Below are 22,134 nucleotides of genomic sequence, written 5' to 3' on the forward strand. Positions count from 1 at the left end.
TGGAGAAGGTAGTGTGGAAAGAGCAGAGCTTTTGGAGTCAGACACCTGTGCTCCCGGCTGTGAAACCTCAGGCAAGTCATTCTTGAGAACCCAACTTCCTCATCTTTAAGATGGCTTTACCACCCTGTCTGTAGGGAACTATGACGACGATGTAAGCCACACCTGGTACTCAACAAATTTCACTCCTTTCCTTTCCTTTCCCCAGTGAAGTGTAGTCGAAAAAGAGCTTTCAGAACATTGGTGGGGGTGAGAAATGATAAAAGGGGTGGCTAGGGACAAGAGGCCCAGAAACCAGGACACCAGTCATAAAACAGGTCCAGCTCAGAAAGTGTGGCCACAGGTGCAGTATGGAGCACAATCCACCATGGGGGCACCGGGCTTAGCCTTCAGACCACGTGATTACACAGGAAGGGAGGCCTTTTCAGCCTGGTGTTTAAAGACACACAGCAGGGAAAGCGTTTTGGTTATTTTTAGTTAAAGAAAAACAGCCTTTTCCAAGGGCAACAAAGTGAACTCAAAGTCAGAAGGAAACAGGGTGTGTGGGCTTCTCACAATCTCTTGCTCCATAAACCTGGATGGGATTTTCCTCCTGGAAAATCAGGTGCGTCTGGCCAGCAGAGAGATGACTTCGGTGGGGTAGGTGGAGCTGCAGCGGAGTGGTCTGAGAGGCTCTAAGGTGGCTTCCATATGCCAGTCGGTTGACATGATTAACGCTATTTTTCTTGAGGGGCATTAAATTAAGGAATGACGCAGGGAGCCAAGAGAGCGGCTTATTCAGTTGGATTCTGAATCACAATCAGGAAATAGTCTTTATCTGCAAAAGAGGAAAAATGAAAAAACAAATCACTAAATGTAAAATGGGAGAAAAACACACGACAAAGCCAATAAAATCATTAAAACACCAACTGTAAAATGGTGGTGGGGCAGAGAGGGATAAAAAGCATCAATACTCAGGCTGCTTCCAATTGCTGGGGAAACAGAAGATAAACTTGCAGATTTCCTGTGAGGGCTCCTGCAAATGTGGCTGCTGCAAAGCAGGGCCCTCACCCTACCCGGCGGTGGTGCTCGACAGCACATCCTCATTTCTTTCTTTTTTTTTTTATTTGGCTGCGTCAGGTCTTAGTTGCGGCACGAGGGATCTTTGTTGAGGCATGAAGGATCTTTCCTTGCGGCGTGTGGGCTTCTCTCTAGTTGTGGCATACGGGTTTTTCTCTTGTTGAGGCATGTGGGCTCAGTAGTTGTGGTGCGTGGGCTTAGCTGCCCTGCGGCATGTGGGATCTTAGTTCCCTGACCAGGGTTCAAACCCGCGTCCCCTGAATTGGAAGGCGGATTCTTAACCGGTGGACCACCAGGGAAGTCCCCACATCCTCATTTCTAATCTTCCCAGTACCAACAGGGAGGTAGGAGTATCATGTTTTTTGGGGGTAGGGAAACTCAGGTTCAAGGTTTCCTACAGCAAAGGTTCTCAAACTACAGGGTGTCGGAATCACTTGGAAGGCTGTTTAAAACAGCACTGCTGGTCCCACCCCCCAGGGCTTCGGACTCAGTGGTTCTGGGGTGGAGCCCGAGAATTTGCATTTTTAACAAGTTCCCAGGTGATGCTGATATTGCAGGAAGAACCACTAGTTTAAGGTTACCCAGCTAATTAGTATCAAAGATAGAATTCTAACCTCAACCCGCTAGTCTTGGGTTAATGTCAGTTCTGTCATAAGTTCAGTTGCTAGCCTTCCAGAGCCTTCTGGAGTAGAAAATTTCAAAGGCACCAGGTCAAAGGGGTCCAAAGCTACCTGAATTTCACCTCTGGGGATCCAGCCAGTCAGAAGGAATGTCCATCATGAAATCATAGCAAGTCCAAGTCCTCTGGAGCCTGACTGCCTCTCACTTTATAAAAGAGGAAGTGGGAGAAGCGGGGTGTTTCAGTTTTGCCCACTTAATAATCAAACTGCAAACATTCACCAAGGCTTCCACGTGTTGGCTCTGGGTCAATCACTTCTCATACAGCACCTCAATGAATCCTTGAATCACTCTGAGGCAGGGCCCAGTGTTTTCTCATTTTTACTAATGAGAACACTAAGGCTCAGAGAATTAAATGACTTGCCCAAGCCAAGGCAAACATGCCAGGTGGGGTAGCTGGGTTTGACTTAGATGCTGAATGCCTCTGGTCTGCCCCCCTGCTGAACATGTGAAAAATGGCAGGACCTTGGCATGTCTGCTTTGTGTCTGTTCAGATTCAAGCCTAAAGCTTGCTTCTTCCCATGACAATGGACATCTGGGAAGGAACAGATATTATAAGACTAAGTTTCATGGCTAAGCAATCTGCGTAAGTGAGAAATCACTAATAAAAATAGAAATAATTAACAAGCCACCGAAAAAACTGATAAAAACAGATACTATTAGCAATACCAGTGTCTTTTCTTCTGAATAATCAAGCTCTACATTCAATAATAGCACTCCCAGTGCTTTGTGGGAAGCAGTGTGTTAAAGCTTGATTACGCTGTGTTAACTCAGCTGTTCCAGAGCAGACATTCTTGGAAGCTTTAAGCCAAGAGATGCTGTCCACTGAGAGTCTGTTGACTTGGAGACCACATAATTTGTCCTTGCTTCACATTGTGAGCTTCCAGGTGGGGCACAAGGTCTGCTCTGATTTAGAGGGTTGGTAGCCTAATTTCTAGGGGAGTGGAGGTTTGTCTGTAATCACACAGCATGAAGTCTTGGGAGGGATGTGAGTTCAAATCTGATTCCAAGCCTTTCTGCCCAAACTTGTGCCAACATACTCAACCAGATGAGGCATCTCAGAATACCAGAGCAGTACCGGCCCCTACTAGACACTTTACAGATGTGGAAACAGAGGTTCAGAGGTGTTCTGTGACTTGCTACAGGTCATGCTTGTAAGAGGTAAAGCCGGAAAAACAGATGCTGTGCCTGCTGCAGTCTATTTTCGCTGACAGAATCAGAGACCTCATCATTGGTTGGAGATGCATTAGACAGTGATTAAATTGATAAACAGTGTATGTATGTTTTTGGAATAAATGACTCTGAAGTTATCCTAGGTTCTTATTTGTGACTGACCTGCTCTGTCCCCACCCCTCCAAGGGAGTGTCCCCAGGAGACTGTGGGCCCCTGTGACTGGCTCTATGGGTCTCTCCTTCACATCCTTCCAAGCAGCTCAACTGGACCCGAACAGGCCTGGGAACAGAACCAATATTGCTCTGCTGCAAGGAGTGGTTGACCGCCATCAAATACCTCAGAATTCTGCACCCAGCCTCCTCGGCACCTGTGTTGCAAAGCCCAGGGGCAGTCAATGTCCCAACCTCCCCACTGCCCTCTTTCATCCAGGCCCCCAGTCACAATCCTATCACCTCCTGCCTTAAAAAACCTCTGCTTAGAGGGTCAAGTCCATGCAGCTGAGTGTGGCATTTGAGGCCCCTTCTAAACTGGACAAAATGTATCACCTCACACTCCTTCCTACACATATCCTGGTGCCCTAGGCAACCTGCACTGCAGCTGCCTCCATCACCATGTGCACATTTAGCTCAGGCACACTCAACCACGGGGCTCAGCCAAAAAGGAGATGGAGGGGGAGAAGTAACTGCAAAAACAGTCCTGGAGGATCTGTCTACCACTCCAGGCCTTGCGTGTGAGTGAGGCAGGGCAGGGCAGGTGGCCCTGCTGTCCCCTCCTGTGGTCCCAGTCTTTATGGGCTCCTCCCACAGTAAGCAACTCATCACCCTGAGAATGATCCTAAGACCTAAGACAGGTATTGTTTGCACCACACAGTCCCCAAGTGCAAGCCAAGCACTTCATGTGAAACAAAAGCAGCAATCTCTTCCAGTGCTGGAGGAAGGGCTGTCTGTATAGGGTCCAGAGAAATAGGACTATCGTTTGGAAGTGGGCAAATTAACATCCTTTCAAGGATAAAACAGTGCATGGTGTTTTTGCCTCACACTTTGGTTTAGAAACGCTGAATTTCTTTTTCTTCAAGCATAGCTTTCCCACCCTCAGCACCCCCAAGCCCCACGCTGCTTGCTTACTCTTCACCTGTGCCCTCAAGACTCAGCTCAAGTGCTCCCTCCTCTGGGAAGCCTTTGCTGACCTCCACAAGCAGCCACAAGCAGCCCTAATCACACCCTCCTCTATGTTCCCAAGTGCTCCTTGAATTCCCCCACATCAAGGTGAGGATTACACTGTGATATGCTTATATGTCTCTCTTCCCCATGAGAACATAATTCCCCGCTGTGGCCTAGAACCCAGGACGGGGTCTGGCCTAGAGTCACTGTGAATGAGTATTTGTTGGGGATGCCAGCTGGAGACAGGCCAGGTGGTGAGGCAATCAAATTTGTACCTACCGCTCTTCAGGCCTTTCTGTGGAACCTATGGAGACACCCATGTGCTAAGCCGTCCTGATAGCTACAGAGCATGCACTGTGAGGGTCTGCTCCTAAGTGGGGATGTGGAAGACCCCTTACCTGGTGCAACCATAATTTCATTTTTCTTGGAGCGAATTCGAAGGAAGGTGAGGTCATTCTGGGGGTCAATTTCACGCACGGTGCTCCGGGCCTTCAAGATGAAGTTGTGCATGAGGTTGGCGTACTGTGTGGTGGTGGGGCTGTCCATGGTGCTCTTGATGGGAATGCCTGAGGGGAGAGGAGACAGAGACTGAGCAGAACATTGGGGTCCCTTTCTGCCCAGCTCGTAGCCCCACACCCATAATTCTAGAGTCTAGACTGGCAGTTAACAGTCAAAGCCCACTATTTACTGAAAGCTTGACAGGCAAGTGTTGACCACTTGAAGTATGTCAACACCAGTCCCCAGAACTACTCTAAGGGCGGCGTCACCATCTTTACTTGCCAATGAGGCAACAGAAACTCTGAGCGGTGAGGTGGCCTGCCTGTGGTCACACAGCAGGTAAAGAGAAGCAGTGGGGTCAGGATTCAAATGCAGGCCTGTTGGCTCCACTGCCAGGCTCCTTTCACAGGGCCACATCGTACTGGCTGGTTTCCAGCAATAGAAGGAGAGACTATCATTCGTAACACTTAGAACAGAAACAAGGAGAATACCTCCTACAAATCTGTAAATACTAAAAAGTAGATAGAAGAAAAGTCAGCCTGTGTCAAGATAGAACCGTCACTGGTGTTTTGCTTCAGTTCCCACCAAGGAAGGCTTAGGGCCCAGTTATTATTATTTAAAATTTATTTATTTTTAATTTATTTTTATTTTTGGCTGCATTGGGTCTTTGTTGCTGCGTGTGGGCTTTCTATAGTTGCAGCGAGCGGGGGCTGCTCTTCATTGCGGTGCGTGGGCTTCTCATTGCGGTGGCTTCTCTTGTTGCAGAGCATGGGCTCTAGGCATGCAGGCTTCAGTAGTTGTGGCTCACGGGTTCTAGCACGCAGGCTCAGTAGTGGCGCATGGGCTTAGATGGTCCACGGCATGTGGGATCTTCCCGGACCAGGGCTCGAACCCATGTCCCCTGTGGTGGCAGGCGGATTCTTAACCACTGTGCCACCAGGGAAGCCCAGGGCCCAGTTATAAACACACTGTCTATACACATGACTGTGCCCCCAATTTAAAGCCTGTTTCTCTGTCTGCAAACACCCTTGTAAACAGCATTGCTACTGCTTTCAACGAGCCCACAAGTGGCCATTCCACGGGGTTAATCACTCCCCTGTTGCTGAGTACTAAGGCTGGATTTTTTACTTAATTACTGTGCAGTGAACATCCTGCGTCAAGCCTGTTCTGTTTTGAGGACTGCTTCCTTGCGATGAACTATTAAATGGACCTCCCTCACTGGACAGTGCCTATTGTCATGGAGGTGAGGAAGAGGGCTCAGCTTGAGCCACCTCAGGCCACGATTGGGTCATAAGGTGCCTATGAATCACTGTAACATGTCAGCAGAAGGCTCCATCGATGAGGTGAGTGCCCACAGCTGACAGGCCCTTGTAACAAAGGTGGCCCAAGTGGCTCACCACACATAAGTGGCTGGATTTGGGGTCCAGGACCCTGCTATCTGACCCATAACTGACCAGCCGAGGGATCAGCCAAAGACAGTCACCCTCAGGCCTACCCATGAGTGGCAAGAAACTGATCCAACCTTGTCTTACTAGGGTAGAGGAACACAAGAGTGGGCAGAAGAGGGATGGTAGCAGGAGAAGCAGCTGAGTCAGAGAAGCTGGTTTCAGCCAAGTGGAGTTACGAGAACAGGTTGTAGTGATCACTTGTCTTTACGGGACAAGATGACCAGGTCACCGGGGCTGCTGTTGGCTCCTGGATGGCAACAGTGTACCCACCAGGGCCCCACAAGGCCTCATTCAATAGTGGAACCCTCCTGAGGTTGGCAGTAGAAGCAGCTGAGGAGATGACTGAGCAGGAACTCTGAAATCTGATGACCTGGGCTTATACTCCGGCTCTGCCCCTTCATGGCTATGTGGCCTTACACAAGTGATTTAACCTCTCTGAGCCTCCATTTCCTCATCTGTGCTTCAAAGTGCTGCTGCAAGGATTAAATATGGATTAATTCGAGAATATTTAGCAACAGTATGCATGTAATAAGTGTTGATTTATTATCAACATCACCCACACAGTAAATCCCACGCCCCAGGAACCGTGAGGGGCCAGTCTGGAGGCCTGGCAAAGTTTGGGTATCAAACTTCTTGACCTTTTTTCTTTACATACCACAGGCCACCTTCTCTCAGGTCCCTCTGCCTCGAACTTTCTTCCCTCCCCTACTCTCTCCTGACTCCCACTGTCCCTCATGTCTCCATCCACCCCCAGATGTGGTCAGTGCCCCCATTCTACAGTCCCAACACCATGCAACTGTCCTTCAGAGCAGTTAACACGAGTTTGGTATCACACCTTTATGGAAGTGATCATTATGTTTGCCCCCCCAGCAGACTTTAAGCTCCCTGGGGGCCAGAACCAGGTCTGCTGTGCTCACCAGTGTCTTTAGAGAGACTGCATTAAGCATTTATGGCTGTTGATAAATGAGTAGACACAGGTGTACTTCTAGTAGTTCAAATACTGTCATGGGACCTCCCTGGTGGTCCAGTGGCTAAGACTCTGTGCTCCCAATGCAGAGGGCTGGGGTTTGATCTCTGGTCAGGGAACTAGATCCCACATGTTGCAACTACGAGTTTGCACGCCGCAACTAAAGATCCCGCACGTGGCAACGGAGATCAAGCATGGCGCAACAAAGACCCAGTGCAGCTGAATAAATAACTAAATATTTAAAATAAACAAATACCCCAAAACCCCCAAATACTGTCATGAATGTGATCACATTTCTGCCAAACGAGAAACTGTGTAAAGGAGAAAAGAAACTAACTTCTTGTTGGCTCACTTTAAAAACAAAAGAAAACATGGAGCTGGCAGGGTGGGATGGAGGGCAGGGACCAAAACTGGGGATAATTTCAAACAAGGACAAGAGATAATTCCAGATTCATAGGATGCCAGAGCTGGGGAACACCTCACAGACAGCCTAATGACTAGGCTGCCTATTCTAGGCCTTTGCCCTCACAAACGGGCACTGTGCAGCCCACAGAAGTGGCTGGTCACCTCGAAGGCATGATTTCTAATCTGGGGCTCAGATCTGTCAGATTGTATAGCCAGGTCCTCTCACCAAACCCACCTCTATCAATCAACAATTAAAAAACATTAACAAAATTTAACAGATGTTTATTAAGCACCGACTTTGTGCCAGCATTATTGCAGGTGCTGGGGACACAGTAGTGAACACAAGAGATAAATCCCTGCCCTCAGAGAGTTTACATATTTGACTCTTTTATTTTGACCTGTGTGGGTAGCAGCCGAAGATGGCAGGGGGTCTGGAGAGATACAAATAGAATGTTCCGTACATTCTTCTTTTTAAAAATAAATTTATTTATTTATTTATTTTACTTTTGGCTCCATTGGGTCTTCACTGCTGCACTGCTTCACAGGCCTTTTCTAGCTGTGGTGAGTGGGGGCTACTCTTCGTTGCAGTGCGTGGGCTTCTCATTGCGGTGGCTTCTCTTGTTGCAGAGCACAGGCTCTAGGCGCGTGGGCTTCAGTAGTTGCGGCACGTGGGCTCAGTAGTTGTGGCACGTGGGCTCTAGAGCGCAGGCTCAGTAGTTGTGGTGCATGGGCTTAGTGGCTCCGCGGCATGTGGGATCTTCCTGGACCAGGGCTCAAACCCGTGTCCCCTGCATTGGCAGGCGGATTCTTAACCACCGCACCACCAGAGAAGCCCTGTTCCTTACATTCCTGGTTAAGTCTGCTTCAACTCACACTTTTATTATGAAACACCATTTAAATTTGGCCAAGGCTGAGATGTCAACAGGCAGTGGCAGGTGGTTGGTAAGTGATTGGGACAAGAGCATCTCATGATTTTAGGGGCGGGAAGCAATCCCTCTGGGCTGGGACGGTCAGGGAACGCATCCTGCAGGAAGAGGCAGCTGAGCTGAATCATGGGAGTAGGAAAGCCTGAGAGGGGTAATAGAGGTCCCTAATACAATCATCCTTAACTGATCACCTCTAAAGGAAGTCTTCAGAGGGCTTAAGGGCCCCACAGAGCAGTGAGTTCTGACCACCTCCATCTATGGCTGGGTGATCTCGGGCAGGTTACCTCACTGCTCTCAGCTTCCAGTTTCTCATCAGAAAAACGGGCAAATGTCCCTGCTTTGCAGGGTCACTGTGTGAAATGTAAATGAGAGACTGAAGTGGGAGCTCCGTGAATGGAACATAAATTAAAAATAAATAAACACAGGGACTTCCCTGGCAGTCCCGTAGTTAAGGCTCTGTGCTTCTACTGCAGGGGACACGGGTTCGATCCCTGGTTGGGGAACTAAGATCCCACATGCCACGTGGCACGGCCAATAAATAAATAAAAAAACAAACACACACACACACACACACACAATAATTTTAACATTCATATGGCATTTACTATACATCAGGCACCGTTCTAAATGCTTCCCTTAGAAGAAAGTAGTATGACTGTCCACATTTTACAGATGAGGAAACTGGAACAGAGAGGTTAAGTGACTTGTTAAGATCATACAGTTGATAAGTAAGTAGGGTCAGGATTCAAACCCAGGCAGTCTGGTTCCGCATTCCATATTCTTAGCCACTGTGCCATACTGCCATATCAGTATACAAAAAATAAGTGCTCATCATTAGTATCCGAAAGGTGGTAAGCAGTTGGGGCTATATTTTCCCAATGAAAAAGCTCAACTTTTGGGGCAGTTTTAAGGCAAGAATGAAGCCTTGTGGTTTGGAATACTACTGGAAGCCTAGGGGTCCCAGCTGGGGAGTCAGCCCCTGGGGCTGTTCCCTCCCCATCTGGGGTCAAGAATGTCCAGTCCCAGAAGAGAGTCTTTTTCTGAGTGACATACAGTCTTTAGGGTCTTGGAGCAAGAAGCTCCCTGTAGCAAGGACCAACCACTCTATTTGGGGCAGCTAAGTTCTGAAGAGGAAGGGAAAGCCTCAGGCCACCCAGGTGATCAGTGGTGGACCCGAGCTGCCTCCCAGTGTCCTCTGGGCTCCCCAATCTCCTGCCTCCTTTGAACGCAATGACCTCGTGGTTTAATTAGAGTCTGACAAAGCTGGGGAGCACACTCTGCCTGGCCCTGGGCTGTCCAGGGTCTGACGACTTGGAAAACAACATTCTGAGGACATGCCACCTTCAATTTGTCACCCTTGGTGACTTTCATTCTGCTCTATTTAAGTAGGCACTGTTGAGAATTCTGCCTTTCCAAAACAAGGCCCAGAATGACAATGCATACACACAGAGGCTCTCAAGGAGCCTCAAACAAAGCAGAGCTGACTGAATGCACTGGATTTGAGAATTGGGGGAGCCCAGCTGGGTGACCCTGGACATGGCCTGGGACATAGTCCAGCAGCCACCCTCTGGTCCTTCACAGCACAGTGTGGGAGAAAGAGCACAAGTGCGTTCAGACAGACTTGGGATGAAATCTTGGCTCTATAATGGTAGGTGAAATCAATTAAATTTCTAGACTCACTCTTCTCCACTGCAAAATGGAGACAACAGAGCCGCTTCAAGGGATAAAAGAAAAAATATGTTTTGTGAAGCACCAGCCCGTGGCCTGACACAGAATAGGTGTGTGATAATGTTAGTTCCCTTCTTCACCATGTCTACTGCAGTATGAGAAAATTAGCATCTGTACTCTTATAGTTGTTGAAATAATGTCCCAGAAGAGGAGGGAAAAGTATAGGCCCAAAGAAGTTGACAAGAGTATTATCTAGCAAAAAAAAGTAGAAACAGCATAAATGTAGGATGGTCAATAAACATTGTACTGGCAGTTAAAAATTTTGCTTATGTAAACCACGGAGCAAAAAAAAAACAAAACCCAAACAAACAAAAACTAATGAGTAAAACATATGCAAAAGAGTAACAACTATAATTATGACCAAGAGAAAATGCACCTGGACAAGGGCTAAAAAAGTATGGCATACTGAAAAGTATGACGTGTCAGCGCAGTGGGACAGAATGAATTTTTCCTTTTTTAAAATTTAGAATTCTAAAATAGATCAGGTAATGAGAGGTTTAGTAAAAAGCAAGTGTTATGCTGTGTTGGGCTATTTTCTGGGGGCCTGCCGGAAGGAGGGTGTACCTTCTGTGTTCACCACGATGATTCCCTGCACGCCCTTCTGGCTCTGAAGTCGCTTCAGTGTCTCCTCCACCTCTGCCTGCCAGAGAGAATAAGACCAAGGTTAGGAGGGGTCAGGAAGGCTGGATCAACTCCCTCACAGCCCTGGCAGATGATTCACACATTCCAACAACAAACAAGTTAACACCCAGGCACTTCGCACTTCTTGAAAGCTCCCCAGGCCTATTTGGAATGGTCCCTAGTCCACCACCAGCATCTAAACCATCATCTTCCCAGTACGGGGTGCGCCTGTGCTCCTGGCCCTTTGCCCACCAGGGGCCCTTTGCCCCTCAGCTGTTGGGGAGCAGAATTCAAATACCATTCCCAGGAGTACAGGCACATCCATGACTCACATATTTGGTACAGCTGGGGGACAAACCAGAGGACTCCAATGATTAAAAAAAATCCAAACAGGGGTGTCTAACAGGAAGGAGACACATCATCATTTGTGGCCCAAAGAGCACAACTGAAAACATTCCAAAGGAAGCAAAGTGATCCCACGAGGATAGACTCAGTGACCTCATTAGGCTGGCACCTAAGATAGGGTGACACGTGACACACAGCCATAGCAAATGCTGAGGAAGGGGCTCATTAATCCTGCATCTCCAGATGCTAGTCTGGGTTGGACATTCTGGCACATGGAATTGGTAAACAGAGTGGACAATCAGACTTTGGGCCCTCACCTTGCCATGCAAGCCCTTCTCTGTTATTATTCCCATCTCTTTTACCCTTTCATCCACTCTCCACCTACATGTCCATACCTCCCTGTCTCCACATCTCTTTACCCGAACAAGGCCTCTTCTCTGCTGAAATCCAGCAAATTCTTCCAGATCATCACCTCCTCCATGAAGCCTTGACTGTACCTCTCTGGGGATGCATTAGGTACTGCTTTACTTGGAGTCTCTATAATGGTCTGCAGAGTAGGGGCTCAATAAATAGCTGTTAAACTGAACTAGGTCTAACTCTTCCTGTGGACAGAGACTGGCCCGAAGTGTTTGTTCTCAGGAGGTCCCTTCTGTACCCATCCAGAATCTAGTCAGAAGCTCCTCACAGGCCGAGAGTCAGACTATGTTGGAAACAGAGGCTCTGTTCACCAAGAGAGTGGCCCCCCACGCTCATGGGCTAATGAATTGGCCCAGGGGAGGAGCTTCTCCACAGTGGACGGAGACAGCACAAAGACTGTTTTTCTAGGAGGCACAAGCCTCACAATCTAGTCTCTGCCACCCACTCCCCAATGACATGTGAATACTCTCAAATGCCAGAGGGAAGGGTAAACAAGTTCCTCCTACAAAATGGCAGAGAGCCTGATGCCTCTATAATCTGGAGCCTTGGTAAAAGGACAGGGCTAGCTATGTGGATGTGAGAGTATAATACAGTGGGTTATACATGTATGAGATCATAATTCATTCAGCAGACTTTCAGTGAGCTCCTACTACACACTATTCTGGAGAGGAGCGGTAAAGTATGATAGTGGTCAAAACTACACAGTAGGGCTTCCCTGGTGGCGCAGTGGTTGAGAATCCGCCTGCCGATGCAGGAAACACGGGTTCGTGCCCTGGTCCGGGAAGATCCCACATGCCGCGGAGCGACTAAGCCCGTGAGCCATGGCCGCTGGGCCTGCACGTCTGGAGCCTGTGCTCCGCAACGGGAGAGGCCACAACAGTGAGAGGCCCGCATACCGCAAAAAAAAAAAAAAAAAAAAAAAAAAAAAAAAAAAAACTACACAGTACTCAATCTGACCTGGTAACCCTCCTGGAAATTCATCCTAAGGAAATAATCCAAAAGAACTAAAAGAACACAGCAAGATGTTTGCTGCAGTGACATCTGTGATAACAAAAAAGCAGGAGGAGCCCCAAATGCCCAGTAATTAGGGAAAAGGCCAAGGAAATTTTGGAATGTCCGTTCACAGGAATATAATACATACATTAACAATGGGGATCAGAATATTTATACCACCACAGAGAGAAAGTGCTGCGAGATTGCGTACACATGAAAACAAGAAGAGGGCTAGATGGAAAAAAAAAAAAAAGCCACATTGAGAGCAGAGAAGTATAGATTAGGTTTTCGTTTCTTTCTTTCCTTTTTTCCTTTTTTTTTTTTTTTTTTTTGCGGTACGCGGGCCTCCCACCGCTGCGGCCTCTCGCGTTGCGGAGCACAGGCTCCGGACGCGCAGGCCCAGCGGCCATGGCTCACGGGCCCAGCCGCTCCACGGCACGTGGGATCCTCCAGGACCAGGGCACGAACCCGTGTCCCCCGCATCAGCAGGCAGACTCTCAACCACTGCGCCACCAGGGAAGCCCTCTTTCTTTTTTTTAAACAGCCTCTTTTACTCTATTATATTGTTTCTATTTTTTATATAATAATTCCACATATATATCTATTTATTTGGCTGCATCAGGTCTCAGGGGCGGCACACAGGATCTTTCGTGGCGGTGCTCGGGCTTCTCTCCAGTTGTGGCTCGTGGGTGTGTGAGCTCTGCAGTTTGCAGCATGCAGCCTCTCTCCTGGAGGCGCGCGAACCCAGTAGCTGTGGCATGCGGGCTTAGTTGCCCAGCGGCATGTGAGATCTTAGTTCCCTGACCAGGGATCGAACCCACATCCCTTGCATTGGTAGGTGGATTCTTTACCACTGGACCACCAGTGAAGTCCCCATTGTTTCTATTTTAAAACATTTTTTAACCCATTTCTCCGTGTATCCAAGCAATCCGACATCTCTGACTTGGGAACTACAGGGCTCTGACATTCTCAACATTATGAGAATAAGAATATATAGGAATAAGTAGGATGGCAATTTAGGACAGCTCAAACAATCTGCAATCAAACTGGGGATGGGGCACACTAAAACCAAAGATGCCAGAATATAAGTCCAAAATACCTCTGGAGATTGGAAAGTTAGGCTGAAATGAAAAAGATGAAATTTCGTAAGACTGCTATTCATTCAATAACTATATGGGAAACTTCTATGTGCCAGATGTTGTTTTAGGCCTAGGAACGCTGTATTGAACAAAATACGACAAAAATCCCTGCTCTCATGAAGCTGACATTGGTGGGTGGAGGCAGGGAATCAGACATTTTAAAAAAACATAAATAAAATACAAATGTCAAATACAGTAGGGATGGGGGAGCTGGAATGCAGGGGCTGATGGCAATTTTAAACAAGGTGGTCAGAGAAGTCCTCACTAAGGTGATAGTTGAGTAGAGATCTGAAAGGAAACAAGGGAGCTAACCATGCAGATTTCTAGGGTGAGTGTTCCAGAAAAAAAGCAAAGGAGCCAGTGTGGCTGAGGGCAGTGAGTGGCAGGCAGCCAGATGAGGGAGGGAGCCAGGATCAGACTAGATTTCAGGGGGTCTCATAGACCAGAGTAATGACTTTGGTTTTCAATGGGGAGGGTGTGAGGAGCCACTAGCAGGTTTTGAGGTGAGCAGTGACAAGATCTCTTTCAAAAGGATGGCCCTGGCTGCTGTGTGGAGAATGGACTGCAGGGGGCAAGCACAGCCTGCCTGAGCCCGGGCCTGGCATGTGCTGCTCCTTCTGAAAGCAGCAACCTTCTCTCCCTCACTCAGCCACTTGATGTAACTAACTCCCAACTCTTCGGACTCAGCTCATGAGCCTCCTATGGGAGGCCTTCTCTGACACCTGCCCCTCTTCTAGATACCCACGCACCCTGACTCCACAGCACTTATCAAAATGGAGTGTAACTGCCTGTTTTGCATCTGTCTCCTCCTCCAGACCCAAGGCACCCTGGGAGCAGGAACCTAGCCTTTGTAATCCCAGTACCTGGTACAGCATAGGCTCAATAGATACTTAAGGAACAAATAAAAACCATTTATTTCTACAACCATGCTTTACAAAAATCAACCTTTTTAAGTATAGTACCCAGGGTGAAAAGGAGCTAAGGTTTAGTTGATCCTAAGTTTAATGAGAACCAACTACTGAGATCTGGTTGCTTAAAAAGTAAACACACTTACCAAGAAAGGGAGGACATACACATATACAATGACCAACTCAGGATCTGCTACATTAGGATGAATGTTTTCAGACACATCTCATCTGAACCTTCCATGGTTAGTATGATCTCCATTTTACAATGAGAAAAAACAAGGTTCAGAAAGGAGAAGAGTTTTTGCCCAAGGACACACAGCAGATCTCAAGAGAAGAGCTGAGGGACTTCCCTGGTGGTGTAGTGGTTAAGAATCCGCCTGCCAAATCAAAACTACAATGAGATATCACCTCACACTGGTCAGATTGGCCATCATCAAAAACTCTAGAAACAATAAATGCTGGAGAGGGTGTGGAGAAAAGGGAACACTCTTGCACTGCTGGTGGGAATGTAAATTGATACAGCCACTATGGAGAACAGTATGGAGGTTCCTTAAAAAACTACAAATACAACTACCATATGACCCTGCAATCCCACTACTAGGCATATACCCTGAGAAAACCATAATTCAAAAAGAGTCATGTACCAAAATGTTTATTGCAGCTCTATTTACAATAGCCAGGACATGGAAGCAACCTAAGTGTCCATCAACAGATGAATGGATAAAGAAGATGTGGCACATATATACAATGGAATATTACTCAGCCATAAAAAGAAATGAAACTGAGTTATTTGTAAGAGGTGGATAGACCTGGAGTCTGTCATACAGAGTGAAGTAAGTCAGAAGGAGAAAAACAAATACCGTATGCTAACACATATATATGGAATCTAAGAAAAAAACATGTCATGTAGAGATTAGTGGTAGGACGGGAATAAAACACAGACCTACTAGAGCATGGACTTGAGGATATGGGGAGGGGGAAGGGTAAGCGGTGACGATGTGAGAGAGTGTCATGGACATAGATACACTACCAAATGTAAATTAGATAGCTAGTGGGAAGCTGCCGCATAGCACAGGGAGTTCACCTCTGTGCTTTGTGACCACCTAGAGGGGTGGGATAGGGAGGGTGGGAGGGAGGGTGATGCAAGAGGGAAGAGATATGGGAACATATGTATATGTATAACTGATTCACTTTGTTGTAAAGGAGAAACTAACACACTATTGTAAAACAGTTATACTCAAAGATGTTAAAAAAATTTTTTTTTAATTTAATTTAAAAAAAAGAAATAGAATGTGGTAAGATTACTGTCAGTTCTGACAGTTTAAATTCATAATGCTAATTTAAAATATAGTAGTTGGTTTACTAACTTTAACCTCCCATCCTAAACATCTTTCCTTAATCTGGAGTCCCTGTTGCCTACCTTTATCAATGAAATGCCTGGAAAATGAATTTTACTGTGTTAGAGCATATAGTCAAGCATAAAGGAACCCGATTGCCTGGAATCAATGGGTAGGTTACTCAACCCCTGTCTTAGTTTGCTCTCTGTAAAATTGGGATAATGAGTCATTGTGAGGATTAAACAAATTAATAAATTTAAAGTATTGAGAACAAAAAAAAAAAAAAAAAGAATCCGCTTGCCAATGCAGGGGACATGGGTTCAATCCCTGGTCTGGGAAGATCCCACATGCTGCGCAGCAACTAAGCCTGTGCGCCACAACTACCGAGCCTGCGCTCTAGAGCCCACGAGCCACACTACTGAGCCCGAGTGCCACAACTACTGAAGCCCACTCACCTAGAGCCCATGCTCTGCAACAAGAGAAGCCACCGCAATGAGAAGCCCTCGCACTGCAAAAGAGAGTAGCCCCCCGCTCACTGCAACTAGAGAAAAGCCCCAAATGCAGCCCAAAATAAATAAATTAAATAAATAAATTTTTTAAAAAAGAGAAGAGCTGAATATACCACTGACCACAAATGATGAGGTCCCAGTCCTCAGGGAGCTCATATTTTGGTGGAAGAGACCTTCAAAAACAAATGACCAAGACTCGTGCAGGGATGGGGTGGGGGGTGCGGGGGGGGGGCGGGGACAGGAGGATGCTACTTGACAGGTGTGGTCAGGAACACCTGAAGATGTAATCTTTAAACCAAGAACTAAATGATGAGAAAGAAAAGCACTCCACACAATGGGATGAAAGCAAAGGCAGTGAAGTGGGAAGGAGTCTGGCATGTTCAAAGGAATAAAGAGAACCAGTAATGCCAAGGTTTTCGATTCTTTGCTAATCTGACAGGCAAAACCCAAGTAACAGAAAGCCAACTTTTCTTTAATGTTTAAGAATTATCAGTGAGGTTCGTCAGAAAAATAAAAAACAAAAAACTTATCAGTGAAGTTAAAGTGGAATTTGCTTCCATCTCTCCTTTTTTGAGTCTTGATTTTTCTATAAATCTTATTGATTTTCAAAAACTTATGTTAGAAATATTAGACTTTTGTCCATTATATAAATTACACTTCTCCCACTTTTCACATGTAACCTTATGATTTTTTTTCAATAATCAGAAGTTCAAAATTTTTATGTAGTCAGATTTAATAAAAATTTTTTCCTGGAAGACTAGAAAATAGCTTCTCCAATCTGACCCCAACCAGTAGCGTGGGGCTAGGCCTGGGTGAGTGGGGGTCATGAGTTCTAGAGGAGGCATTGCACACCTGCTTTCAGGAGAAAATGCTTAAAACAAACTTCAAGTTCAGCCCTGAGAAGCCTAGAAAGAAAACAAATCATGCCAAAAAGACACAAGCAGCAACAGAGACATCTGCAGATGGGGACGGAGTCCTAGTTAGGCATCCAAGTCATGCCACCTATGTCTTTAAAGTTTGTCATCCTGCAGTGCTAGCCAACTGGTATCAGAAATATCTGAGTGGATATTCTGGGTCAGCTCACATCACCAAATTCCTGTCCTGCTCCTACAGACAGCCCAACTGGTATACTCAGCACCCGGACTCTTTATTACTATTAACATGGGTGTCTGCATCAGAGAAGGGTTCTCTAGTTCCCAGCTGCATGTTGCTGACAGACAAAACACACACACACACACACACACACACACACACACACAACAAACAAACAACAACAAAAAACAAGCAGCAGTAAAACTCCAGGATTATTCATTGGTTTGGCATAGGAGGGATAACCATCTGAAGCAAATGATTCACAAAGGAACTGTGACCAGTTTGACTAATAAGCATGAAATTTTTTTTTTTTTTTTTTTTTTTTTTTTTTGTGGTATGCGGGCCTCTCACTGCTGTGGCCTCTCCCATTGCAGAGCACAGGCTCCGGACGCGCAGGCTCAGCGGCCATGGCTCACGGGCCCAGCCACTCCACTGCATGTGGGATCTTCCCGGACCGGGGCACGAACCCGCGTCCCCTGCACTGGCAGGCGGACTCTCAACCACTGCGCCACCAGGGAAGCCCCAGCATGAAATTTTTAATTGCTATAAAACAAAAATTAATTAAAAGGAGGGAAAAACATTTGCATCAAATAGAACAAAGGAGTAATTCCAAAATATCACACAGAATGATTGTTTTTGAACGCTGGCAGTATTATGGCAAAACTGGTACAAAGGCAATACGACCTTTTGGGAAAGCTACAGGACAATACTATTACAAGAACCATAAGTGCTGGTCCCCTTGCCTCAGAAATTCTTTTCCTGAGAATTTCTCCTAAGGAAATAAACTAATAAATTTTTTTAAAAAGACAAAGAAAACAAACTCTACGCATTCAGAGACATTCATCACAGCGTTATCTCTGTTAATGAACTAGAAGCAACCCAAATGTATACCAGGGGAATGATTTGGCAAATTATGGTAAAAATATTTCATTGACTATTATGTAGTTACTAAAAATGATTCATTACAAAGATGATGCAGCAACAAAGTTATATGTCTTTGGACATTAAAACAAACAAACAAAAAACTAGCAGGTACATCTTGAAAAATAAGCATATGTGAACAAAGAGGAAGGAGAATGTACAAAGATAAAAATACTTGTGTGATGAAGTAAAACTGGATGCTAATTATGGATGATTTTTATATCACCTCACCATCCTAAGGGGCAATTTGTCAGTTTCTACCAAATGTTGAAAAATGCATGCCAGAAGTACCACCACTATATAACACTAACGTGAGTGCGAAAAAAAAAAAAAAGACAAAAATATTACTGCAGCATTGTCTGGATTGAAAAACTGTAAACCATCTAAACGTATATACTGCAATAGAATATGAATACAGTCCTTTAAAAGAATGAAGTAGATTTGTATTTATCGACATGGAAAAATATTTGATATCTTTTAGTGAACAGAGTAGGCTGCAGAATGAGATTATCTATACATATTAGCTTAAACTTAATATGTATAAATACATATGTTCCAGTTTCATGTAATAAACAGGTTATATATAAATGTGCTTATGCACTAAATAAACCTGGAAGGAAACACACTCACTGTCAACAGTCATTACCAGAGGGAAGTGAGATAGGGACTACCTACACTTTCTACATGACATACTTTGGTACTGCTTGAATTTGTTAAACTGTGCATCTAAATATGTTTTGCTTTTATGAATATAAACACAACAGCATGGTACAGGTTGCAAGAAGCTACCATTTGTGTAAGAAAAAGAGGGGGCATATATACGTGCTTGTATAGATATATTAATAAAAGAAACTAACAATGTTTCTGAAGGAGACTGAGGCTGGGTGTCAGGGTTGGGTGGGAGATTTATTTTTCACTTAGATCCTTTCAGATTATTATTACTTTTTTTTTTTTTTTTTTTTTTTTTTTGCGGTTCGCGGGCCTCTCACTGTTGTGGCCTCTCCCGTTGCGGAGCACAGGCTCCGGACGCGCAGGCTCAGCGGCCACGGCTCACGGGCCCAGCCGCTCCGCGGCACGTGGGATCCTCCCGGACCGGGACACGAACCCGCGTCCCCTGCATCGGCAGGCGGACTCCCAACCACTGCGCCACCAGGGAAGCCCTAGACTTTAAATTCTTAAATAAGATTTCCGAAAACCATTCACATGATTTAACATTTAAAAGGTCTTTTCAAGTTTTTTACAAGTTGGGAGGATTAAAAACACAAGAAAACAAACCTGTAAAGGCGTAAAGAGCCCACAGTTCTAGCCAGCAAGGCAGAAACCCAAGGGTGGATCCCGCTTGTTTCTGACTCATGCACCATATCCCAGCGTCTCGAAAGAACCACAGGGGCAGAAAAGCAGCAGTCGAGCTTATGGGGTTCAAATACACCTCCGCCATTTCCTGGGGCAAGGCACTTAGCTTCACCAGGCTTTAGACTCCAAGTATGTAAAAGGGGGATAATGGTCGTACCTACTTCACAGAGCTATGGTGAGGAGGAAGGGCGGGGTAGGTAAAGCGCTTAGCAGTGCCTGACACGAATTAAGCTTCCGGGAGGTGTAATCATTATTGTTATCTAGCAACAAGGCCCAGGATGCTAGGAGGCAGAGGCCTGTGGGCCTGCCTCCCCATCTCCGTCAATCCTTCGCCGAGGCCCAAGCAACTGCTTCCGGTCTAGGGACAGCGGGATCCGGTGTCCCCTCGGTCTAGTCTGGAGGCCCGCGCCGCCCCGGTTCCGACCTCCAGACAACTCGGCCCCGGCCCCGCCCAGCCCCGCGGATGCCCAGTCCAGTGCTCGGAGCGGCCCCCGGAGAATGGAAGGCCAGGCTCAGGGTGTTGGGAAGTCGTGCTCGGCCACCTCCCGGCCGCCTGCCACAAGCTCCCGGCAGACACTCACCATCTCGGACCGATCCGGTACCTCCGCGTAGCCAGACCTCAGCCCAGTCGCGCTGCCTCTCTGCGCCTGCGCACAGCCCCCTGTCAAGGCGGACAGCCTTGGTAGCCTATCAGGAGCCAGCATGGGACGGCTGGGCGGGAGGGTAGGCGGATCTTAGCTGCCCCAGGGCTCGAGGGAACATGCCCTGTGCCGTCCGAAAGTGAACAGCAAAGGAGCACTTAAGCTATGGAAAATTCCTATTCCCACTGTGCCGAAAAGACGCTGGTTCGCGTTGTTCGAAGAGGCTTTCAACTCTCAACCGAGGTCTGAGCTGGATCTGCAGGTTCTGGATGGAGGGTGGTGAGCGATTCTGAAGGCGAGGACGGGGGTTGCTGAGACCTCCTTTCAGGCAAAATGAGGCGCGAAGCCAAAAAGCTCCGAAAACGCGGGAAAATCCGGAGTTCGGGCTGGAGTCAAGCGTCCCTGGGGTCTCTAGAGCGACTCCCTTGGGAATATTCCATGCAGGCTCTGAGAGAAAAGGTCAGATCTAGCCTGGGAGTCTGCAGCCTTTGAACCCCGAGCTCAGCGGCCACCCGGTGTTCCCTTGGAGAAACCACCTCACAATTCTGTGCTCCCTCATTTCCTCACCTTCTTCCTGGAGCCCTATTGTTGCCAACAAATCTTGGCTCTCTGTGCACCGATGCTGAACAGAAATACGAGACAGATTTTGGAGGATAAGAGAGATGGCTTTATTCCTCTGCCAGGCAGAAGGGAAGACACAGCAGGCTAGCGCCTCAAGAACTGTGTGTGTCCCCCCACCCCCAAACGGAGATTTTATATGTGGGGCTCGCAGTCCCCGGTATATAAGGATCAAAGTAGTGAAGGTCTCGCATTCTTTTTCTCCTTGCGTTATTTCAAAAGTCATAGCTGGCGTTAGGTAGTCCGGTAATTGGGTCCCTTTGTCTCTGGTTTATCTGCCTACGACCTTCTTTCTGAAATGCAAAAGCTACAGGGGGTGATTTGTTACCAGGGAGCGCAGGGAATATAAACACCAGGACCACGACGTAATTTACGTAAAGTTTGGGGTTGATAGCCCCAGGATGTAACTCATACAGCGTTAGCGTGATAGGTGCAGGATATAATTTACATAGTGTCAGGGAGTGAGGTTAGCTTTGTGAAGTACAAATCTAGTTACAGACGCTACCGATTAGTAATAGTTAAAATAAAGCAAGGAGTGATTAACACTTTCAGGCCAGGTTATGTTTTCTTCTCCAGCCTGTTCACTGTTCCCTTTACTTTCCCCGTTCTCAGGAGAGGGGAAAAAAACACCTCAATTCTATTTTTATTGCAACACTATGTTGTTCCGTTTTCCACAAAAATTTATGGGTTCTCTACCAGGAAATAATTTGCTAATTAGTTAGCCTCAGCTTACAGTGTTTCTTTGAGGCACTGGAGCTTGCTGAATTCAACGCAGGTGATCTATCTCCAAAAATTCATTCCTCTTTCAATTGGGGGAGGATTTGGTTTTCCTTCTAGGGGCATCTGCATATTAAGAGGATTGAATAGTGACTTTACAGTGAGGAAACCTGGCAGGCACCATCTTAACCAGAGGATCAAGGTTAACATAACTGGTAATGGGATATATTGATATTGCCCTCTGATATCATGCACCAAGGGCACACCACCTCTATGGTGTTTTTCACAAAAAAATCCATGGCCTTAACCGTAAGAAAACATTAACCAAACTTAGGATATTCTACAAGGTGCCAGATCAATACTCTTCAAAAAATGTCAAGGTCTGAATGAGGAACTGTCACAGATTGGAAGAGACTGAGAAAGACGACACTGGTGGGAAAACTGGTGATAACTGTATAAAGGTTGTAGTTTAGTGTCATTTTAC

At 46.5% G+C, this 22,134-nt stretch overlaps 1 protein-coding gene across 1 annotated transcript; it reads right to left on the reverse strand.

Annotated features, from left to right (window-relative positions):
- Nucleotides 1–453: 453 nt before the first annotated feature.
- DYNLRB1 (dynein light chain roadblock-type 1) lies at nt 454–20,866 on the reverse strand. The gene is made up of 4 exons (XM_059039115.2): nt 20,256–20,866; nt 10,604–10,679; nt 4,466–4,633; nt 454–814 (listed from the first exon to the last, which is right to left on the reverse strand). The coding sequence occupies exons 1-4, from the start codon at nt 20,376–20,378 to the stop codon at nt 771–773; spliced, it is 411 nt and encodes a 136-aa protein (XP_058895098.1). The 5' UTR covers nt 20,379–20,866; the 3' UTR covers nt 454–770.
- Between the last annotated feature and the right edge of the window lie 1,268 nt (nt 20,867–22,134).

Source organism: Kogia breviceps, chromosome 14 (genome assembly GCF_026419965.1).
Source record: "Kogia breviceps isolate mKogBre1 chromosome 14, mKogBre1 haplotype 1, whole genome shotgun sequence".
NCBI classification, from domain to species: domain Eukaryota; kingdom Metazoa; phylum Chordata; class Mammalia; order Artiodactyla; family Physeteridae; genus Kogia; species Kogia breviceps.